The sequence below is a fragment of the Aythya marila genome, assembly GCF_965140915.1.
Source record: "Aythya marila genome assembly, chromosome: 2".
Classification (NCBI taxonomy): domain Eukaryota; kingdom Metazoa; phylum Chordata; class Aves; order Anseriformes; family Anatidae; genus Aythya; species Aythya marila.
In genome coordinates, this window is record NC_139043.1 from 43,834,855 (window position 1) to 43,851,544 (window position 16,690).

The 16,690-nt window shown below is 42.3% G+C and overlaps 1 protein-coding gene across 1 annotated transcript in view; it reads right to left on the minus strand.

Annotated features, from left to right (window-relative positions):
* TRIM71 (tripartite motif containing 71) overlaps window positions 1-16,690 on the minus strand; it is a gene marked incomplete at its 3' end in the record, with an annotated part of 53,636 nt that overhangs the window by 3,833 nt on the left and 33,113 nt on the right. The window contains exons 2-3 of the mRNA XM_082755063.1: window positions 10,190-10,357; window positions 366-500 (exon numbers count right to left, since the gene is read on the minus strand). Coding sequence (XP_082611189.1) covers window positions 366-500; window positions 10,190-10,357 — 303 coding nt within the window. The remainder of the gene's footprint in view (window positions 1-365; window positions 501-10,189; window positions 10,358-16,690) is intronic.

A 16,690-nucleotide genomic window follows, 5' to 3' on the forward strand; every position in this document is an offset into this window, starting at 1 on the left:
TATTTTAGAGGTTTTAAAGGGATATTCATTAAACAAAACGTGGACATTCTCTTCATCGTTCAGCACTGGAGATGTGATGTATTGCTGCTGAGCCAGCAGGGGGAGCGCCCACCTTACTTGTGATGCTGAGCTTGCCTCAGGATATAGTAGTCCCTACCGAGAACTAGTTTGTGATGCAAAGATACTTCCAAAACAAAATCAACCAGGACCAGAATCCAGCATCCTGCTTCCTAGAAAACAGTATTTCAATTGAAGTGGTATTTCAATTCAGTGTTCCGAGGAAAGACATTTGAATCTAGCCCTGTGCTGTTAAAGAACACATTTCCAATTTCAAGTGTACAAAGCACAAAAGTTTAAGTACTTACCTTCCAGAGCAGCTCGCACTCCCGCTCTTCCAAGGCCTTCTTGTGTCTAGTTGTCACTGCTTTGACTTCAGACTGTACCACCTTAGCTTTCATCTCAACTTGCTCTGCCACCGCCTGGGCCTGTTCAATACTCAACTGGAAAGAAAAAGACATATTTCGGGATCAACCAAACCTGTAAGAACTGACATTTAACTACACCTTCAAGAGAAGGCACAAAGTGACATTTCTAAGGTTTTACCAGGCCTTCACCCATTTTGTACTTCAAAGCCTGAAAACAGACGTGATTTTCTTCTTTTAATAAATTTATTAGGCTCCATGTCCTTCTGGTGCTGGGGGCCCCAGAGCTGAATGCAGGGCTTCAGGTGGGATCTCACAGGAACAGAGTGGAGGGGGAGAATCCCCTCCCTTTTCCTACTGGCCGTGCTTCTTTTGGTGCAGCCCAGGAAATGGTTGGCTTTCTGGGCTGCAAGTACATGTTGCTGACTCATGTTGAGCTTCTCATCAACTGACACCCCCAAATCCACTCTCCACCCAGCCTGTATTTGTGCTTGGGATTGCCCTGACCCTGGTGCAGGACCTTGCACTTGGCCTTATTGAACCTCATGAAGCTCACACAGGGCCACCTCTCAAGCCTGTCCAGGTCCCTCTGGATGGGATCCCTTCCCTCCAGGGTGTCAACTGCACCTCACAGCTTGGTGTCAAAGTTGCTGAGGTAGCACTCAACCCCACCATCCATGTTACCGATAAAGATATTGACATTGACATACCCAAGAAATCCAACACCCTACCAACAATGCACACCACTGACAGCTTGACAAGGAAAGATTTTACTTGTTGGCAGATGAGAAAACTCAACTTAATTTTCCACACTGCATACTGAAAGCCATGGAAACATCCATGAATATTTGTTTTTGAACGCAGATTTTTTCTGGTAGATTTTGATTCCTTTTCCTCACTTTGGTTTGAAAGACTGGTACATCTCAGAACTTCCCTAAGCTATTTCAGACTAGGTGGCAAAGGAAAGCTCTGGAAGAAAAATTTTTAAGTTGTACTTTGTGTGTAGTGTTGCTCAAGATACCCTCTGAACTGCAGTCTTGATAGCTGATAAAGAGAACAAATGTAATTTAAGGGCTTCACTTCTAGGGTCTTACAGAAGATATCTTCAGTTTGATCGGTCCACAGGCACTTACAGAATTAAGCAGATATGATAATCCATGAACTACCTGGTTCCAGCTTTGCCTATAAAGTTAGGCAGGGCTTCTTGTTATCTTTTATATACAGCAGAGTTAGTGGTATTTTCAGGGTCTGAACTGGCAAATTAACAGCATCTAATTTATGCCAACAATAGGACTATTACCTGTCAAACAAAAATAAGTGTTTCCTCATTCCAGGTAGTTACTCTAGAGCAAGTTTGAGTTACTGAATTAAGAGTATGTTTCCAGGTCATGTAGGAATACAGAACTGCAAGGAAAATGAAGACTAACTTTATCAAGTCATTAGCCCTTAGAGAAAAGATGAAAAAGACAAGCCTAAGAAAAACAAGACGACAACGGTTCTGATCTTTAATGAGGAGTCTCTTGCTATCTGGTAGAGGAAGATGTGAATGCTACTCTACAGCACCTCTGCAGGACAGGGCTCAGGAAGAGAAGCATGCTTCAGCTGTTCTGCCTTCATGCAGTTAGCTCCAGGTTAGAATCCCCAACTTTTTTTTCCTCCAAATTAGAAGGGACAGCCTGAACATCCTACTCCACCCAGACCTGACATGCCTTCACATGAAGCTAGCAGACAAATTCAATTCACCACTTCAAGTCCACAGAAAGGAGGAAAATCTTGTGAAATGTCTGCTTTGCAATTGTTGTAACAACTGCCCCCAGACTAGGACTTCATAAAAAGCCAGTAAGTCTCAGTCCTAGCTGAGAAAGTACACGTGCAAGAATTACAGTGCCTCCGTATATCTCTGCTTTACCATCTAAATACAGAACCAGCTTTTACTGTCAGGAAACTTATTTCTTCCAAAGCAGATTTAGTCCTGTCAAGAACAGCAGAATACCCTCCTTTTGCTAAGAGATGGGGATATATCCTTAAGAATGTAAGTAATAGGGAAATGATGTTATCCATACATATTCTAATTCTACAAAGTATTTCTGATAGCAGGAAAGTCTTGATTGAAATGGAGCTTTTTGTACAGCAGTACCCATTAGGGCTGAGCTGTGTGCACATTGCAATTAGCTATAAGGCATGAAGAATCTCAGCTATTCTCAGTTCTTTACCAAAATTACCAAAACCACTCATGAACTCCATCACAATAGGAGATGCTGATTTTTCATCCATAGGAACCAGTTACAGTTTGGCAAAGCATCCTTACAATGCTTTCTGCAAGAACTGCACTCTATAGCTTTAAATTGTCTACCAACAACTCATGGCATGTGGATTTGTTATTAGTCTGAGCCTAAACAGTTCAAAGCAGCTAAGGATGGCAAAGATGCTACAATGCTACAGCTTTAGTATTGACCAGAATATTAACAAAGCTTTAGAAAATTCACATGATCCCATAACACTCTACCCAAACAGGCTGTAACAGCCTAAGAAGGCTAACCAGCAAGCAGGGCAGCAGGTAGTGGTATGTGGGAGAACAGCAATGGGCAAATTACCTGCCTGAAGCAGGAACTAGAAGCTTTAAGGATAACTTTCGAGAGCCTTCACTATGTGGAAATCCCTCACACTAATTACTGTAAGGTATCACAACTCTGCCACAATGAATCTCCCCTTTTGTTTAGCAGGTATTTTTATGCAGAGCTTGTCCTCAGAGAGGTCAGCTTGTTGGGAACAATGCTGAGAAGCAGCATTTCTCGTTCTTGTCAGGCACATGATATTTTTATAACAAATCCTTTTAAAGAGCACTTTTAAAGAGTACACTTCATAGCATAATTATTCCAGTGCTTGTGAATGCAATGGTTTACAAGTTCATATGCTTCAGAAACTGGAGACAAGGACTTTGTCTAGGAGACCATCCAGTTCAGTTATCCCTCACAAATTCTGTAACAGCTACTGTGGCTCCTGCTGTTGGTAGATACAGTAAATTGCCTAATTGCAACTTGCACTTATGTGAGTACCCAGGGGCCAGAACATGACCAAGATATTCCCCATTCTACTATGGATGTCACCAGTGTCTTGTGTTGCTTAAAATAAAATTAAGGAAAGGACTTTGCAACATATCTTGCAAGCTTCAGACTGAAACTAGTACTTCCAATTTGTCATATTAAAATTCAAGTAATGATGGAGTGTGTTTAAGAGCCACAACAAATGGAAGCCTTGCAAATCAAGGTTCCAGGGGGCAGGCAATCATGTTTTCATGATGGAATGCAATTCAATCCAGCAAACATCCACCACTAGATGCTGTTACCAGCCCATTTCAGAATTTCTTGTTCTTCTCTATAAACCTACCCAAAAAGCAACACAGAACACATGCTTCAGGAGGACAACGGCATGCAGTATTACCTGTACTTTCAGATTACAGAGCGTTTAATGAGGATTATTAAGTGCACAAGTCTCATGATCTCCAGCTATTTTGTACAAGCTGAAAAATACAACTCCATTGAACGTTCAAGGTAGCAATACCTATCAATTCATACAGCATTTTACATATTATTCCTGGCTCTGCACAAACATGTCAAGTGTCACTGGCAGCCAGGGTGCCAGACCTACATACAGAATGCCAATTCAACCATTCCTTTTCAGGGCAAGACTAGAAACACTAGAAACCCAGATGTGCCTGGCTAGTTTCTATATGCTTCAGCCCGCTGTGAGTAAGAGGCCAAAAGCAGCGTTGTTTTGAAGCCCTGGTGCCCTTTAGGACACCTCTGTGAGCTCCCCTTTAGCTAACATCTAACAACCTGCAAAAAGCTTCCAGTAATGATCTTGCTACTGCAGTTCTGACATTACAACAGTCAGAAGTAGCAAAGTAGTATTGAGAACCTGATTGCATTTCTGGATATCTGGGCTGACTATGGAGGGGTCCAAAGCAAGATTTGCCATGTTCAGTTTTCAACAGTTCTCCAGATTTATCTTCTCTCGGACATCAAGAGCTGGTTCCACCAGGAACCAGAGCCTCAAGTTAACTAAAAGCCTTCTAGCATTTCATATTTTTTAACTTAAGTTTTCCTATAACACATTCAGAAGTATTTTTCTAGAAATCACTGCTCAAGTTTTCAGTAGTGCCACTTCCTTAAAAATACAAGTTATGACCAGAAATGTGCAACACTCAATAAGAACCCTCACTATGAGTTTCTACAGCTTGCTACCCTAATTATCTGGGTACACTCACAAGTCGGTTCACACAGTACACAATTAATCAGAGGCCAACCTAGGTCTCAAACAGAAGAGCCTGATAATCCAGATGCTTAGCCATGATGTTGCATCTGATCAGTTCAGAAAGTCCTCTATTTGAGCACTGCTGTAGAACACGACTGTGGCAAAACGCCTTTACATGTTGCATGGTGTTATGGTGATTGAATCGCCAACCATCGACGCTAAGCTTGCATGAGTGTTTAAAAGGTCCTTTCATAGACAGGGGATAAAGAACCTTAAATACACACTTCCCACCTCAATATGGAAGACTTAAACCTTAAACACTAAGGAACTTAAGAGCAAGTTTATCCTACTTAAGAAGGATGGGGGTGGAGGGGCTTTTTTCTTGGGAAGAAAAGCTTTGAGATACTCTGGCAACCCCCCTCTGGACTTTAAAAGCAACTTAAATAAAAAAAAAAAACTAGGGAAGTCTTTCTGTATATCTCAGGGTAGCCCCTTTCTACCACATGCTAAGGGTGTCCCACCCATAAATATTTTGTTACCACAAAGAAGGGAAAACAAGCAGATAGAGGGCTGGTTTTACAGGATTTTTTCCCCTATTACTTCAGCCATAAGAGCCAGCTTTCTCTATCAAGAACAGGGTATAAACTTCGTAGTGTTCCTCTACTGGAGAAATTAACTGGAGATCTTAGGTAATGTATAGCTACAGTAAGAATGTTAAGATAGACTTTGCAGTTGCTTTGAAGTAATATTGGCATGGCCACAGCACAAATCAGTCATTGGGCCAATTTAAAAGATTTCCGTAAAAAGCGTGAACAAACTAAGATGTTTTTACTTACAGTGCTTATAGAATCTCCAAGAGCTTTGACACAGGGAGGGCTCCAGCCTCATGTTGCTGAGGTTAGCTCATGGCAGACAAATTAAACCGCTTTGGTTTGTACTGCAGGAACGTGATTTTTGCCTAAATTTTAAAGGCAGAGCAGTAGCACGGACTTGCAGTGTAAAATACCATGGATTTAATGTGTGAAAATCTGCCTTCCTAGGTAATTATCTACTTGTGTATTAAACTAAGAAATTCACTAAAACAAGGCACAATATAATTAGAAGTACCTTCAGAAAATCAGCCTCTTGATAGAGAGGCTAGATTTACATTAAGGACTTAACTGACCGTTTGTGGAACTGTATTCTGCTTTATATTTCCTTTCATCTGGGCTGTTGGAAAGAGTCAATTGTGCTTTTCTGTTTTGTTTGCTAGGCTTCATTTTTAGATTCGCCACCTGGCTAGCCTGACTTCAAAGCCATGCACTGGGGTGTTTGAGCTTACTCAGTGTGACAACACCAGAAGGATGCTTTGCAGCACAGCAGTGCCATCCCTCTCAGCTATCGGTCTCCCGGCAGCAGCACAGATTCCGTATGGGAACCCACAGGGAAGCTCCAGAGGCTCAGGACAACAGATCAGCTTCCTCCTTTGGAGGACCAGATTTCCTGGTTACCTCTCTCCCTCCTTCTCCAGAGGGAAGGTGCTCAAGGTCCAGCTGATCTACTTCATACCAGTTTATTTCTGCAAGAAGGGGCACTGCCTTACTGGCTGGCTCTCCTTACCAAAGCTTAAACATTTGATGCTGGAAAGCAAGTCACTTCTTTCCACGCTCTGCTAGTGACCAGTCCCACAGCAGGCTTCCACATTTAAATGAAGCCATTGCCAAACACCCCAGCAAACACAGCTGTAAGCTGAGATACAATTTAAAAAACAAAGCTATTTTTAAGACAGCTGGCATACAAAGATCAAACCATATTTTACCATGTTCACCTGGAAATTAACCCTAAACCGAAGGAAGCACTCAATGCTTTACTGTTACTCCTCAAGTGCATTAAATTACACACACATACATATACATATATACAATTACACATGTATAGATGTATTTTAAGAACATGACATTTTGAAGAAGCCATCTATCTATCATCATAACAGATTTACGTTCAGTTTGTGGCCCACTCCCTGGAAAAAAATTCTGAAAGAAGACGGCTAAGTGTGCACTCTGATAAGGTAAAAGCAAGTCAACGGGACAAGCTGACGGGTATCAAAAGGGAACAGTCTCATGTGACACCCCCATCCCATTAATCTGATGTCAGCTGGGGCTTTCAGACCCTTATATGAATCAAGTCACTGAAAATGCTAGAAAATTATCTCCACAAGGAGGATAGCTTTGTGATGAGATAAGCCTGCTCAGAAAGAGTCCTACAAGCAACAGGGCTGGGGGGGTTCTGCTCTGCTCCTGGCATCATCAGTCCCTGTAGCACTGTAGTGAAGCAGCCCAGGGAGCTGACTCAGCCAAAAGAGTAATCCTACCGAAAGGTTACCCTCTCCGCTGGATCAGCTCACCACTCAGCTACACATGCACAAGTTCTTGTGTTGGGGATGGGCTTAGAAACGTACGCTCCAAGCCAGGAGCGGGGCAGCACCAGGCGAGCAGCTTTCCTTTGCTGCAGAATGAATAAGGGGGGAAAAAAACAAGCCTCGTGTCGCCAGGCTTTCTACTTGTTTTGGGGGGAATTTGAATCCTTTGAGGAGTCAGGTTTGTGCTTTTCAGCATCTTGATTCACTGAAGCTTGATCTGGTCAGTCAGTCCTGAAATGTATCCTAACGCACAGCAATTCCCCCCACCCCACCCCCCCAAGTCTGAAAAACAATCTTTCCTCCAAAGCCACAGGAAGAGTTTAAATAAACATTTCTTCCTAAAAGCCTTCAACTTTGGTTAACCAGATACTCTCCAGCCAGTTGACTCCTGGCTTGATTTCCCCTCTCCTGCAAGGCCCTTCGGAGTCTACCTTTTTCCCTTTCCTCCCAGCCACCCCTCTTCATCCATCCTCAACATTGCATGTCCAAGAGGTATCGCTTTCCTAGCCTATTAGGAAAGTTACTAATACAGCATTATGAAACAATCCCGCTAAGAAGTGTTAGTGCACCATATTACTTTTCAACCTCCCTTCGAACACCAGTCTGTTCCTCATATTGCAGCTTATATTGGCATTTAGTTCTACAGACTGCTTCCAAGCTTTAAGAAAAGCATTCAAGCCAATTTATTTTAATTTAGAGTCTAGTTCATTCAGGGTTTGTCCTAAATTCATGCTGACACGCTGTCTCCTCCCTGGGATAAACACATAGCTTCACAGTCCTGCTGTCCCAAGAACAAGGAAAGCTCTGCTCTTTAAAAATTGCCTTGTGTAGCAGGCTCACTGCACCAACCTTTAAGTCAGACACCTCTGCTTTCAACTGTGTCAGTTCTATTTGCTGCTGCTAGCAAGGTAGCAATACCAGAGTTGTAGTCTTCCCACATTCACTCACAGATTACTACCTCAACTTCATCACAGATCTGCTCACTCACTACCCCTGTTTCTGCAGAGTGGTCCAGATTAAAAGAACCACTGCATTAAGAAGTCAGTTCTTGAAAAACTGAGTTTATTTTACAGAATTTTTCATAAAAATTGACTAGTTAGCACTTCCAAGATGCCTCTTAACCTGCATGGACAGTATCTGGACCACAGCAAAATTAGACAAGCATAATTCAATTTTGCTATTTGCTTGAGTTACATGAGCAGCATCAGGGCCACCCACCCTTTGCCCATGCCATCATAAAGCAGTCAGCTCACCACAATAGCAGAAGCCTCCAGTAGAAAAGCCAGAAGAGAACTGAGAAGGAGGAGAGTAAACCCAGTAGGAAGCAAGGAGGCACAACAGCGTGCCTGCAATGCTAGCAGAGTGGTACTCAGTGTTATTCTGCTAGTGTGTGCTCCAAGAGACAGTCACTACTTAGATGATTTATCCAGACCAGTTAAATGATTAAGAGCCCGGGAGGTCAAAAGCAGTAATTTAATTACTAACAGACAAGCCCTTGTCCAGGACAGCCTGGAGAAATTTAAAACACTGCACTACTGAGGTTCTTTAAACTAGTATAATCCCTTCCTTCTTGCTCATTCTGGGGACATGCTAAATGTTTCAGTATGGATTCTGCTGAAGAGCCTTACAATTCAATTGAAAGCAAGTCTTAGAAGGTAAGGTTTGCAGGATTCTGTGTTGACATGCAGTTTTAAATCAGCCATTCAGTTCCAAAACTTTTGTGTTTGCTGTTCTGATGTATGCAAGCTGTTAACACCATAAATTGAAGGGAGGTATCAACATTTTAAAAGTCTATATATCATCACAATGCTTATTTCATCCCACAGGTGCAAATGAGATAAAGTTTAGCTGCTCCTGATCCACTAAACAAGTTTACCTAGAAAAGGTTATAGCTATATGTCAGGCTAAAACTTTGGGTTTATTCTCACTTATCAGCGAGGCAGGAAGTTATCGCCTCACATCACAGAAAGGGATCCCAACTTCAGAGCAGCCAGCCCTCTAGATACAAGTCCTACACCTGCCCAGAGTACACAGGAATTCTGTAGTACCACAAGAAAAGAGCTAGGAAACACCACTATTAGCAGCAACCACTCCCTTCAGAGGATGAGATTTAACAGATTTCGTAAGAAAATTTAAAAGACCCACCCAAATACTCATCTACTGGAAATAAGCAGTGATGAATGGAAAGCTTTTTCCTGTACCATGTATTTGCAAGGAAAGCGCATCCAGTTGGGAATGCTTACTTTCTTCTGCTAGTGTTTACTCAAAAAGTCTTGATGGTTAAGTCTCACATAGAAGTGTTGAGTATCCAGCTTAAATTTAAAGCGTTTAAGGCTGACAGAACAAGATGGTAGTGCAGAGTAGCTTTGCACTACACCTTGCCTGTCCAAAGACTCTTCATGCAAAGAAAACTACTGGCAATATTACAATGTTTAGTACTAGATACTACACTCAGCACAAGTTAATTATCCACAGATCCTCAGCAGGTTAATTCCCTGTGTAAATTCCTTCTGTAGATTGAATTGTGAACTGTGCTACGTTCTTTCTGGTTCTCGCTCAGTATTCGTATTTGCATTGTAAAATAGCTGAGGTAGGATGCAGTATGCACCTGTGTAGTCAGAGCAATCCTTGTATGGAGATAACCAACCCCTTCCCCAACATTAGATTAGAAGTTCCACACTAATCCAAACAGCTGATTTTACATTTGGTGGCAACGCTGAACACACATGACCAGACTTATAGGTGGCTTCAGTACAGATGCTGTACAGACAAGACAGACATGTGAAAATAAGCCTCAACTGTAAAAACAAAAACATGCTCAGCACTGCTACGTAAGATCAGAACTTGGTTCAAAATGCTTCATGCTCTAGTGTGTTTGGACAGATCTTCATATATGTTATGATTTGCATGACAGGATTACGCTGCAAGAATGCAAAATTCATAACAGCACTCTTTTCACCTACACAGCAACTTCTGTCAGTTCTGGGAGAACAGAAGGGGTGAGAAGACTGACAGAAGAAGCAGAGAGCTTTTTGCCTGACACCTTGCCCTGTAAAGAAAAAGCTGTGGGGGAACAGAAGAGAAAAATTAAGCACTTCATTTGGGAATATCTTACCTGAATAGCCTGTCGTCCTTGCTGAGCATCTGCCAGGAGCTGGATGGTAAGAGTCCTGGAGTCCTGAAGAGCATCTTGGAGGTAGATAAAGCTGTGACCCACATGTCGTCCCATGGTACATTCCCGACATATGGGGACAGAGCAAGTATCACAGTAGAAATGCAGTACCTAGAATAGAAAAACCTGTATCACTGTCTGGTGAAGACTTGAAGGCAAAAAAAAAAGTGACAGGAAAAAACAGATAATTTAAAAAGGGTGGTTGAAGGCAGTAGCAATGGGCAAAGACTTCACAATAGTTTCTCCACAGAGGAAGAGCAATCCCTCCTAGTAAGCTCCAAATTGTACTTTAACAGTTAGATGGAAGTGTCATTGTTTTCTTTGCAATACAATACTAGGAAGAATGTCCACATCAGCTCCTCTTAAGAACGGAAGCCATCTGCCAACACTTACAGATTGGAGATGTCATCTATGGCAAGTTTCAGATGAAGACTTTTCCTGCGTACACAACACTACATTCTCTGAAGTGGGTCACAATAATCACTGCAACGGAGAATAAATAGAGCATCCCCACCTTTCCCCCTCCCAGTGGGGACATTACACATGCTGAGAACCATCCCGTTTTCCCAAAGCACATAAACCACTTATGCTTATTTAGGGCAACGACAGTATTAGGCAGAACTCAATCCTACCACTCCCAACTGCAAAGCAACAAAACCTTTGCTCTGCCACAGTATTTCTACACTGGTGATACTTGGAGATGCTTGAGTTGGAGGAGAACAAGACAAGACAGTAGCGTGCCCAAAGCGTTTGTGTGTTACGGGGAACTCAGAGTAATAACTAAATCTCACTCGACTCACAAAGCACTTGAAAAGTATTTTCACTTCACAATGAAAGCCTTACACAAGGCACACAAGGCATCAGCCCAACCTAATAGTTGGGTCCATTCACTAGCCATAACAATTTCCATTCCATCCAGTAGAGGGAAGTAGCACACAAAAATAGCATCTTCCATGGAACTGCTTTCTTAGAAGAAAACAGATCAGCTGGTTTGTTTCCAAAGATGCAAGGGAACACAAAACTTCAACACAAGATAGCCTCTAAGAAAGTGCATGTAGCTAAGAGCAAGACTTTAGAGTAGCGTTAGAAAAATCTAGGCTACCACAGAAGAGTCAGAAAACCACTGTGGAGCCTTATTTGCAGCTTACAGTACAAATAATTTTTCCATCACCAGCTATTTAAGGTCTACCTCAGAAAAGGCAGCAAGAGTAGAACAAAGCCCGGGCAAGTATTCGATATGGCTGTCTCCTCACAGCTGTCATCCAGCCCCTCTGACTGCAGCTAGCAGCCTGCCATACAGCACATGACATCCCCATTTCCCTTCTCCCACAAAAGAAAGGGGGAAGGGGGACAGGTGATTCCCTCAGATTTCCTGTGTTGCATGAACTGCCATTTTAAGCTCCTGTAAGTGCAACAGCTGAAGTGGTACACGGATTAATTTCTCAAAGGGGTATGTGTGCATTTGTGCACGTGTCAGATTTTACTAAAACCCTTTTCTTGAAGGTTCAGTTTTGCTGTAGGGAAATTGGAGCAGACTTCGTTTTGCTTCTGTTCAAATACTAAACCCTTAAGCACCGTCTCAGATCCTCAGCCTTTTTTTAAGGATGTAAAAGCCGCCTCAGTTCTGGAATGCATTTTTCTATATACATCTTCCTCAACTACAGAGTTCCTTGTCTTTACACTGCGGTTGTCTAAATCTGTATACAATGTTCACTTGCTCATGCCGTTCTGTAATTTTGCTGTTGAAATTACAGGGAATGTTTATTACATGTTGCTGAATGACTCCACTTAAGCAACTGAGAAGTTGAGAGAGAATGAAAACCAAGACAGGGTATCAAGTTAAGTCATATGAATCCGATATACTTTAAAAACATACAAGAGGGATTTGGGGCCTCAATCAAGCAGAGCAGCTGAAAGGAAAATGGTGACCATATGAACAGAAGTCCAAAAGCAAGTTAAATCTGTTGCGAGCCCTCCAAAGTAGGCAACACCAGAAGCAAAAGCTAGGGTAAACACCACAGACCTGTCCTGCCAGCCAGGCATTCCTGGAAGGTGACGGTGTCCACTGCAAAGAATCATCCTGCTGTTCAAGCCAAAGAGAAACTCAATTTAACATTCACAGTTGCCTCTTGCCACCCACCATCATGTGGTGGAAAACATCCCTCTTCAATTTAGAATGAGGAGTGACAAGAGCCGTAATTTCATTTCAGAAGTGTGCAGATTATGTAGGATGTGGGTTAAAGTATTTTGAGTAAACACTACAAAGTCATTGACAAAACCTCCTGTTTGTTCCTTTGTAAATAGAAAATTCGTAAATAGAAAATGGTGAAATTACTTAGATTTAAATCGGGGAGCAAAGGAATTACCAAGCTTAGGTAAAAAGAAGGGGAAGAAGCAGACTGATGGACTGATCTCCATCAGTATACTGTTATTTAAAACAGTTCTTAAATACACAGGTGAGAAAGAACAATTGCCTAATACCCCTAGGGCACTCAGTGGGGAATGAAGGTGGTCACCAAAAGACTGGAAGAGCCCCTCAACTCCTAGATGAGCTAAGATCTGCCCAGAAATTCCCCTTTGGGCACACCAACCCCAAATGAGAAAACAAGAACAGGAGCACACAATAGGATGTACATTGGCTCTACCAAGCAGTAGGACTTTCAGCAATCCCAAGTTAAATTGGGAAGTACTCAGCTGTGCAGGGCAAAGGGGAATCTGTGCCAGTCAGACCAACAGAGCTTGGAGCACAGCATCCAGTTTGTCTGTGCTCACATCCACAGCCACTCATTTATTGTTATACTCAAGTTTTTCGCATCCCAGTCCCTAGGTCAGGGAACAGACGTTGGGTACTGATAGGTAGAGCTTCTATACATGCTTCTAAGAAGGGGGGAGAAAAGCAAACACACAAACAAGCAACTTATCTAAAAACTGGTATACTGATTTTGTGTTTCCTTGATATAGGTTTTAGGACGATACAGGACTCTGCTCTCATTTCAGCCCCAATGCAGCTGCAGTGTACCTAAAAGCTGGCAGAGCCTCCCCCTTTCAGCCTTTCTCAGCAGCAAGGCCACCCTGAATTTCTCTTGCACGGTTAATACAGCAACATACAGCTCCTTCTGGGCCCAGATCACTGCCCTTAAAACAACAAGAAGAGTCTTGAACTGTGGATGGGTGGGGGTAGTGGAAGGGAAGAGCACTACCAAGTCCTCCAAAACAGGATCTGCTTATGACACACAGCCGGGAAAACAGCACTTAAAGAGCAAAGACAAAAAATCCCCCCCTCCACCTGAAGAAGCAGAGACAATACTAAGCAAGCTAACTAAAGAGATCTAAGCTAATCAACCATCGCCCTGTTAATTTCATCATTTTCCTGAATGTACAAAGACATTTTGCAAGTAAAGCCTTCAACCATATTTTCTTCTCTAACACAGATAGGAAGGAAATAAGCAAGGAGAAAGCAGAAACAGATTGCTTTCAAAGAATTTCTGAATTGTGCTAGTTTGTTGGTTTTGTTTTTTTTTTCCTCTCCTATATAATTACATAAAACCATGATTGCTTTTAGGAGAAAAACTTACCTTATCAACACTCATTTCAGTAAAGCTTTCCAGTAAGAAGAAGTTGCATGAGCAAGTTCAGTATATTTTAAGAGAGCTGTTTTGTTACATTAAATCGTATTTTAGAGTTCCATCAAAATTAAATGAAGAGATAAAAGTCAGCAGCAAAAGCAGAATAGTTTCAGAGATAGTTAAAAGTGATTTATTTTAAAATAAATCAGCTATGGGTTGATTATTTCCCAAACAGGAAATATTTCCTGAATTGGTGGCACACAATTTTAGACACAAAACAATAAAGGGAGCCTACTTCAATTTAAACAGAATCAGTGAACCATATTACAGGGCTATTCATCTTTTACAGCCACAGCAGCCCAAGAAATACAACAGCAAGGCCATAAATGTGATTGCTTCAGGAAAGGCTGTACAGTGCACCGTAAAAACATTTTACAACAGCAGGAATTCCTGGGTGTCGCTCTCCCCATTTTTTGGTCCATCTGCTTTCAAAGGGGGCAGGGGGATGGGCGGAGATGTTGTTAAACGTCCCCTGGGACTGCACAGCAATCAATCATCATCTGATGAATGGCCACTAAAGTTAAACCCTGACCCCACTCCACAATTCCCACACCAGCGCTCCTCTCCTCGCTGCTGACCAGCTTCCAGCGCGCTCCCCCCCACCCCCACCTCCCAGCCCTCGCCAAAATTTCCCAAATACCAAGGGCAGACAAAAGCAGTGGAATGTAGTAGGCACCGGGACAGAAGAAAATGCAGCAAAAACAGCAGTTGAGGAGGCTTATCCTTAACCTGCATTTAAATAAGCGGCCTCTCAGCCATCCTGCTGATGCCGTTCATCCCCCAGCTTGCCAACACTTGATTTCCCTCATTTTAGAGCCCACAAGAGCATGTATGCACACAACTGGCGGTAAAACATGTGGAACATAGCTGCACTGCACAAAACACGCCGTCATCACGGCATTTCAGAGCCCTGACAAGATTTTTCTTCAAGCCTCCAGTGTTAGGAATTAGCACAAGGCAGCAACACAGGAGGCTATGTTTTAAAACACAAATGAAGTCTGATGCTCTGAAAGCTAGCCTGTAATCTTAAACAAAAAACCCCACAGACAAAACAGTAGTCTCTTGGTTTTACCTTTTGGAAAAAAGTAGCCAGTCTGAAATTTTCCATTAGTAAAGGTGTTTTATTATTTAATTCCCTTGACAATAACTCGAACACCAGTGGCTTTGTTAGGTACTATGCGAGGCTTTGAGCATTATGAATTTAGTATAAACTCATTTTCCAGGGAATTTCAGTCCTTTTCTTCCACTATTTTTTTTTTCAGAAGATCTAGAAAAAAATGCTTCCCCACATCATTCATGCAGCTCTATATATATATTTAAAATACACACAGGCTTTAACAGCATAAATACATCACTCAGGAGAACTGGATCGGGGCCTGATGTAGACAATTCTTGCAGAGTTTAAGTGGAAAGAGGTAATATTGTTCACACTGCACAAACCTGGTTCTTAGCTCCCATTTTAAATGCAACTTTGGAGCACAGATTTGCATCAATTAGTTTGTTTCACACCAGGATCGGAGTAGCGTTTTAGGTACCTTAACTTCTCCACTAATAACCCTTGAAACACGAATACTAAATATAAATACTGAAGATAAGCATCAAATAACTTACGAATACACAGGTAGCTCTCGAGGCCCAGTACATGAAGGGGAAGACCAACCCCTGCTTAACCAGCAGTCCTCCTGGTGGGGAGCCACAGCTCAGGGCTGTTGTTTCACCCTAAAATTAAACCACCCTGGTAGCTGGCAGCCGCTGGAAGAGGAAGCCCTGTACCTCCTGCATTCTCCTTTACCTCCACACCACCCTTCACCACTCACGCCTTCCATCCCAGTTAAGAGATGTGGGGATCTTTACAAGCAGCAGAAAACTCGTTTTAGGAACTGGTTTATTCAATCTGACCTTGTGAACTTGAGATGAGCACTGGCTAACCAGATTTGAGTCTGACAAATTAAAAGAGGTTTTTAAACCAAACCTATCATGCCCCTACATTTTGTGATTTTTTTTTTTTTTTAAACCTTTTCCAGTCTTGCTATTGTGTCATAAAGCCAGTAAAAGCAGCTGCATATTTTAGAGAGCTGATGTGGCAATGTTGGTAGTCAGATCACTTACATTAAAAGTTTTTTTGGAAGATGCACGGTTCCACTAACCAAAGTCAGAAAAAAAATCCAGTGGGTATTAGTCAGCTGGGAGTAAGCAAAGAGCATTTAAGTCATCTTTGTAGCAGAAAGCAGCATTTACAAATTCAAAGTGATTTGGGTTAGAAAGGACAACCAAGTTCCACTTTGAAGGGCACATCCTCAGTGGCACAGCAGTCTGCACTAGGAGGCAGGAAGTCACACCCTTGGCAAAGCCAATTTAAGGCTCCTCTGGCTCCAGCATGATACAAAATTGAATCCTGTGCTTTGGACTGAAATCTTACAACTAGAATTTAGTCACCCACCTGAAGCCCTGGAAACTCAGCATCCCAAGCACCTCAGCAGCACCTCTGCCAGCTGCAGGACCCTGGTCATCCACTCCAAACATGGACAGCACTGCACCACTTGCCTGGTGTCTGTCTGGCATTTGGAGATTATCATCTCATCAGCTAGCTTCCTTGAAGCTCTTGGGTGCAGGTTAACTGGGACATCTGATGCAACATACTGCCTCTGAGATTCTGGTCATCAATAGACTAGAAAGAGCATTTCACAGCCACATTGCTCCAATTCTTCCTAAATAGGGATAAGCTAGGCTTAATGTTGTTCTAATATTAATACTGAGTGGCACGGGTACAATTATCACAGTGGGTTATCAGCGTGTAACAGTAAATCTGCATTCCAAA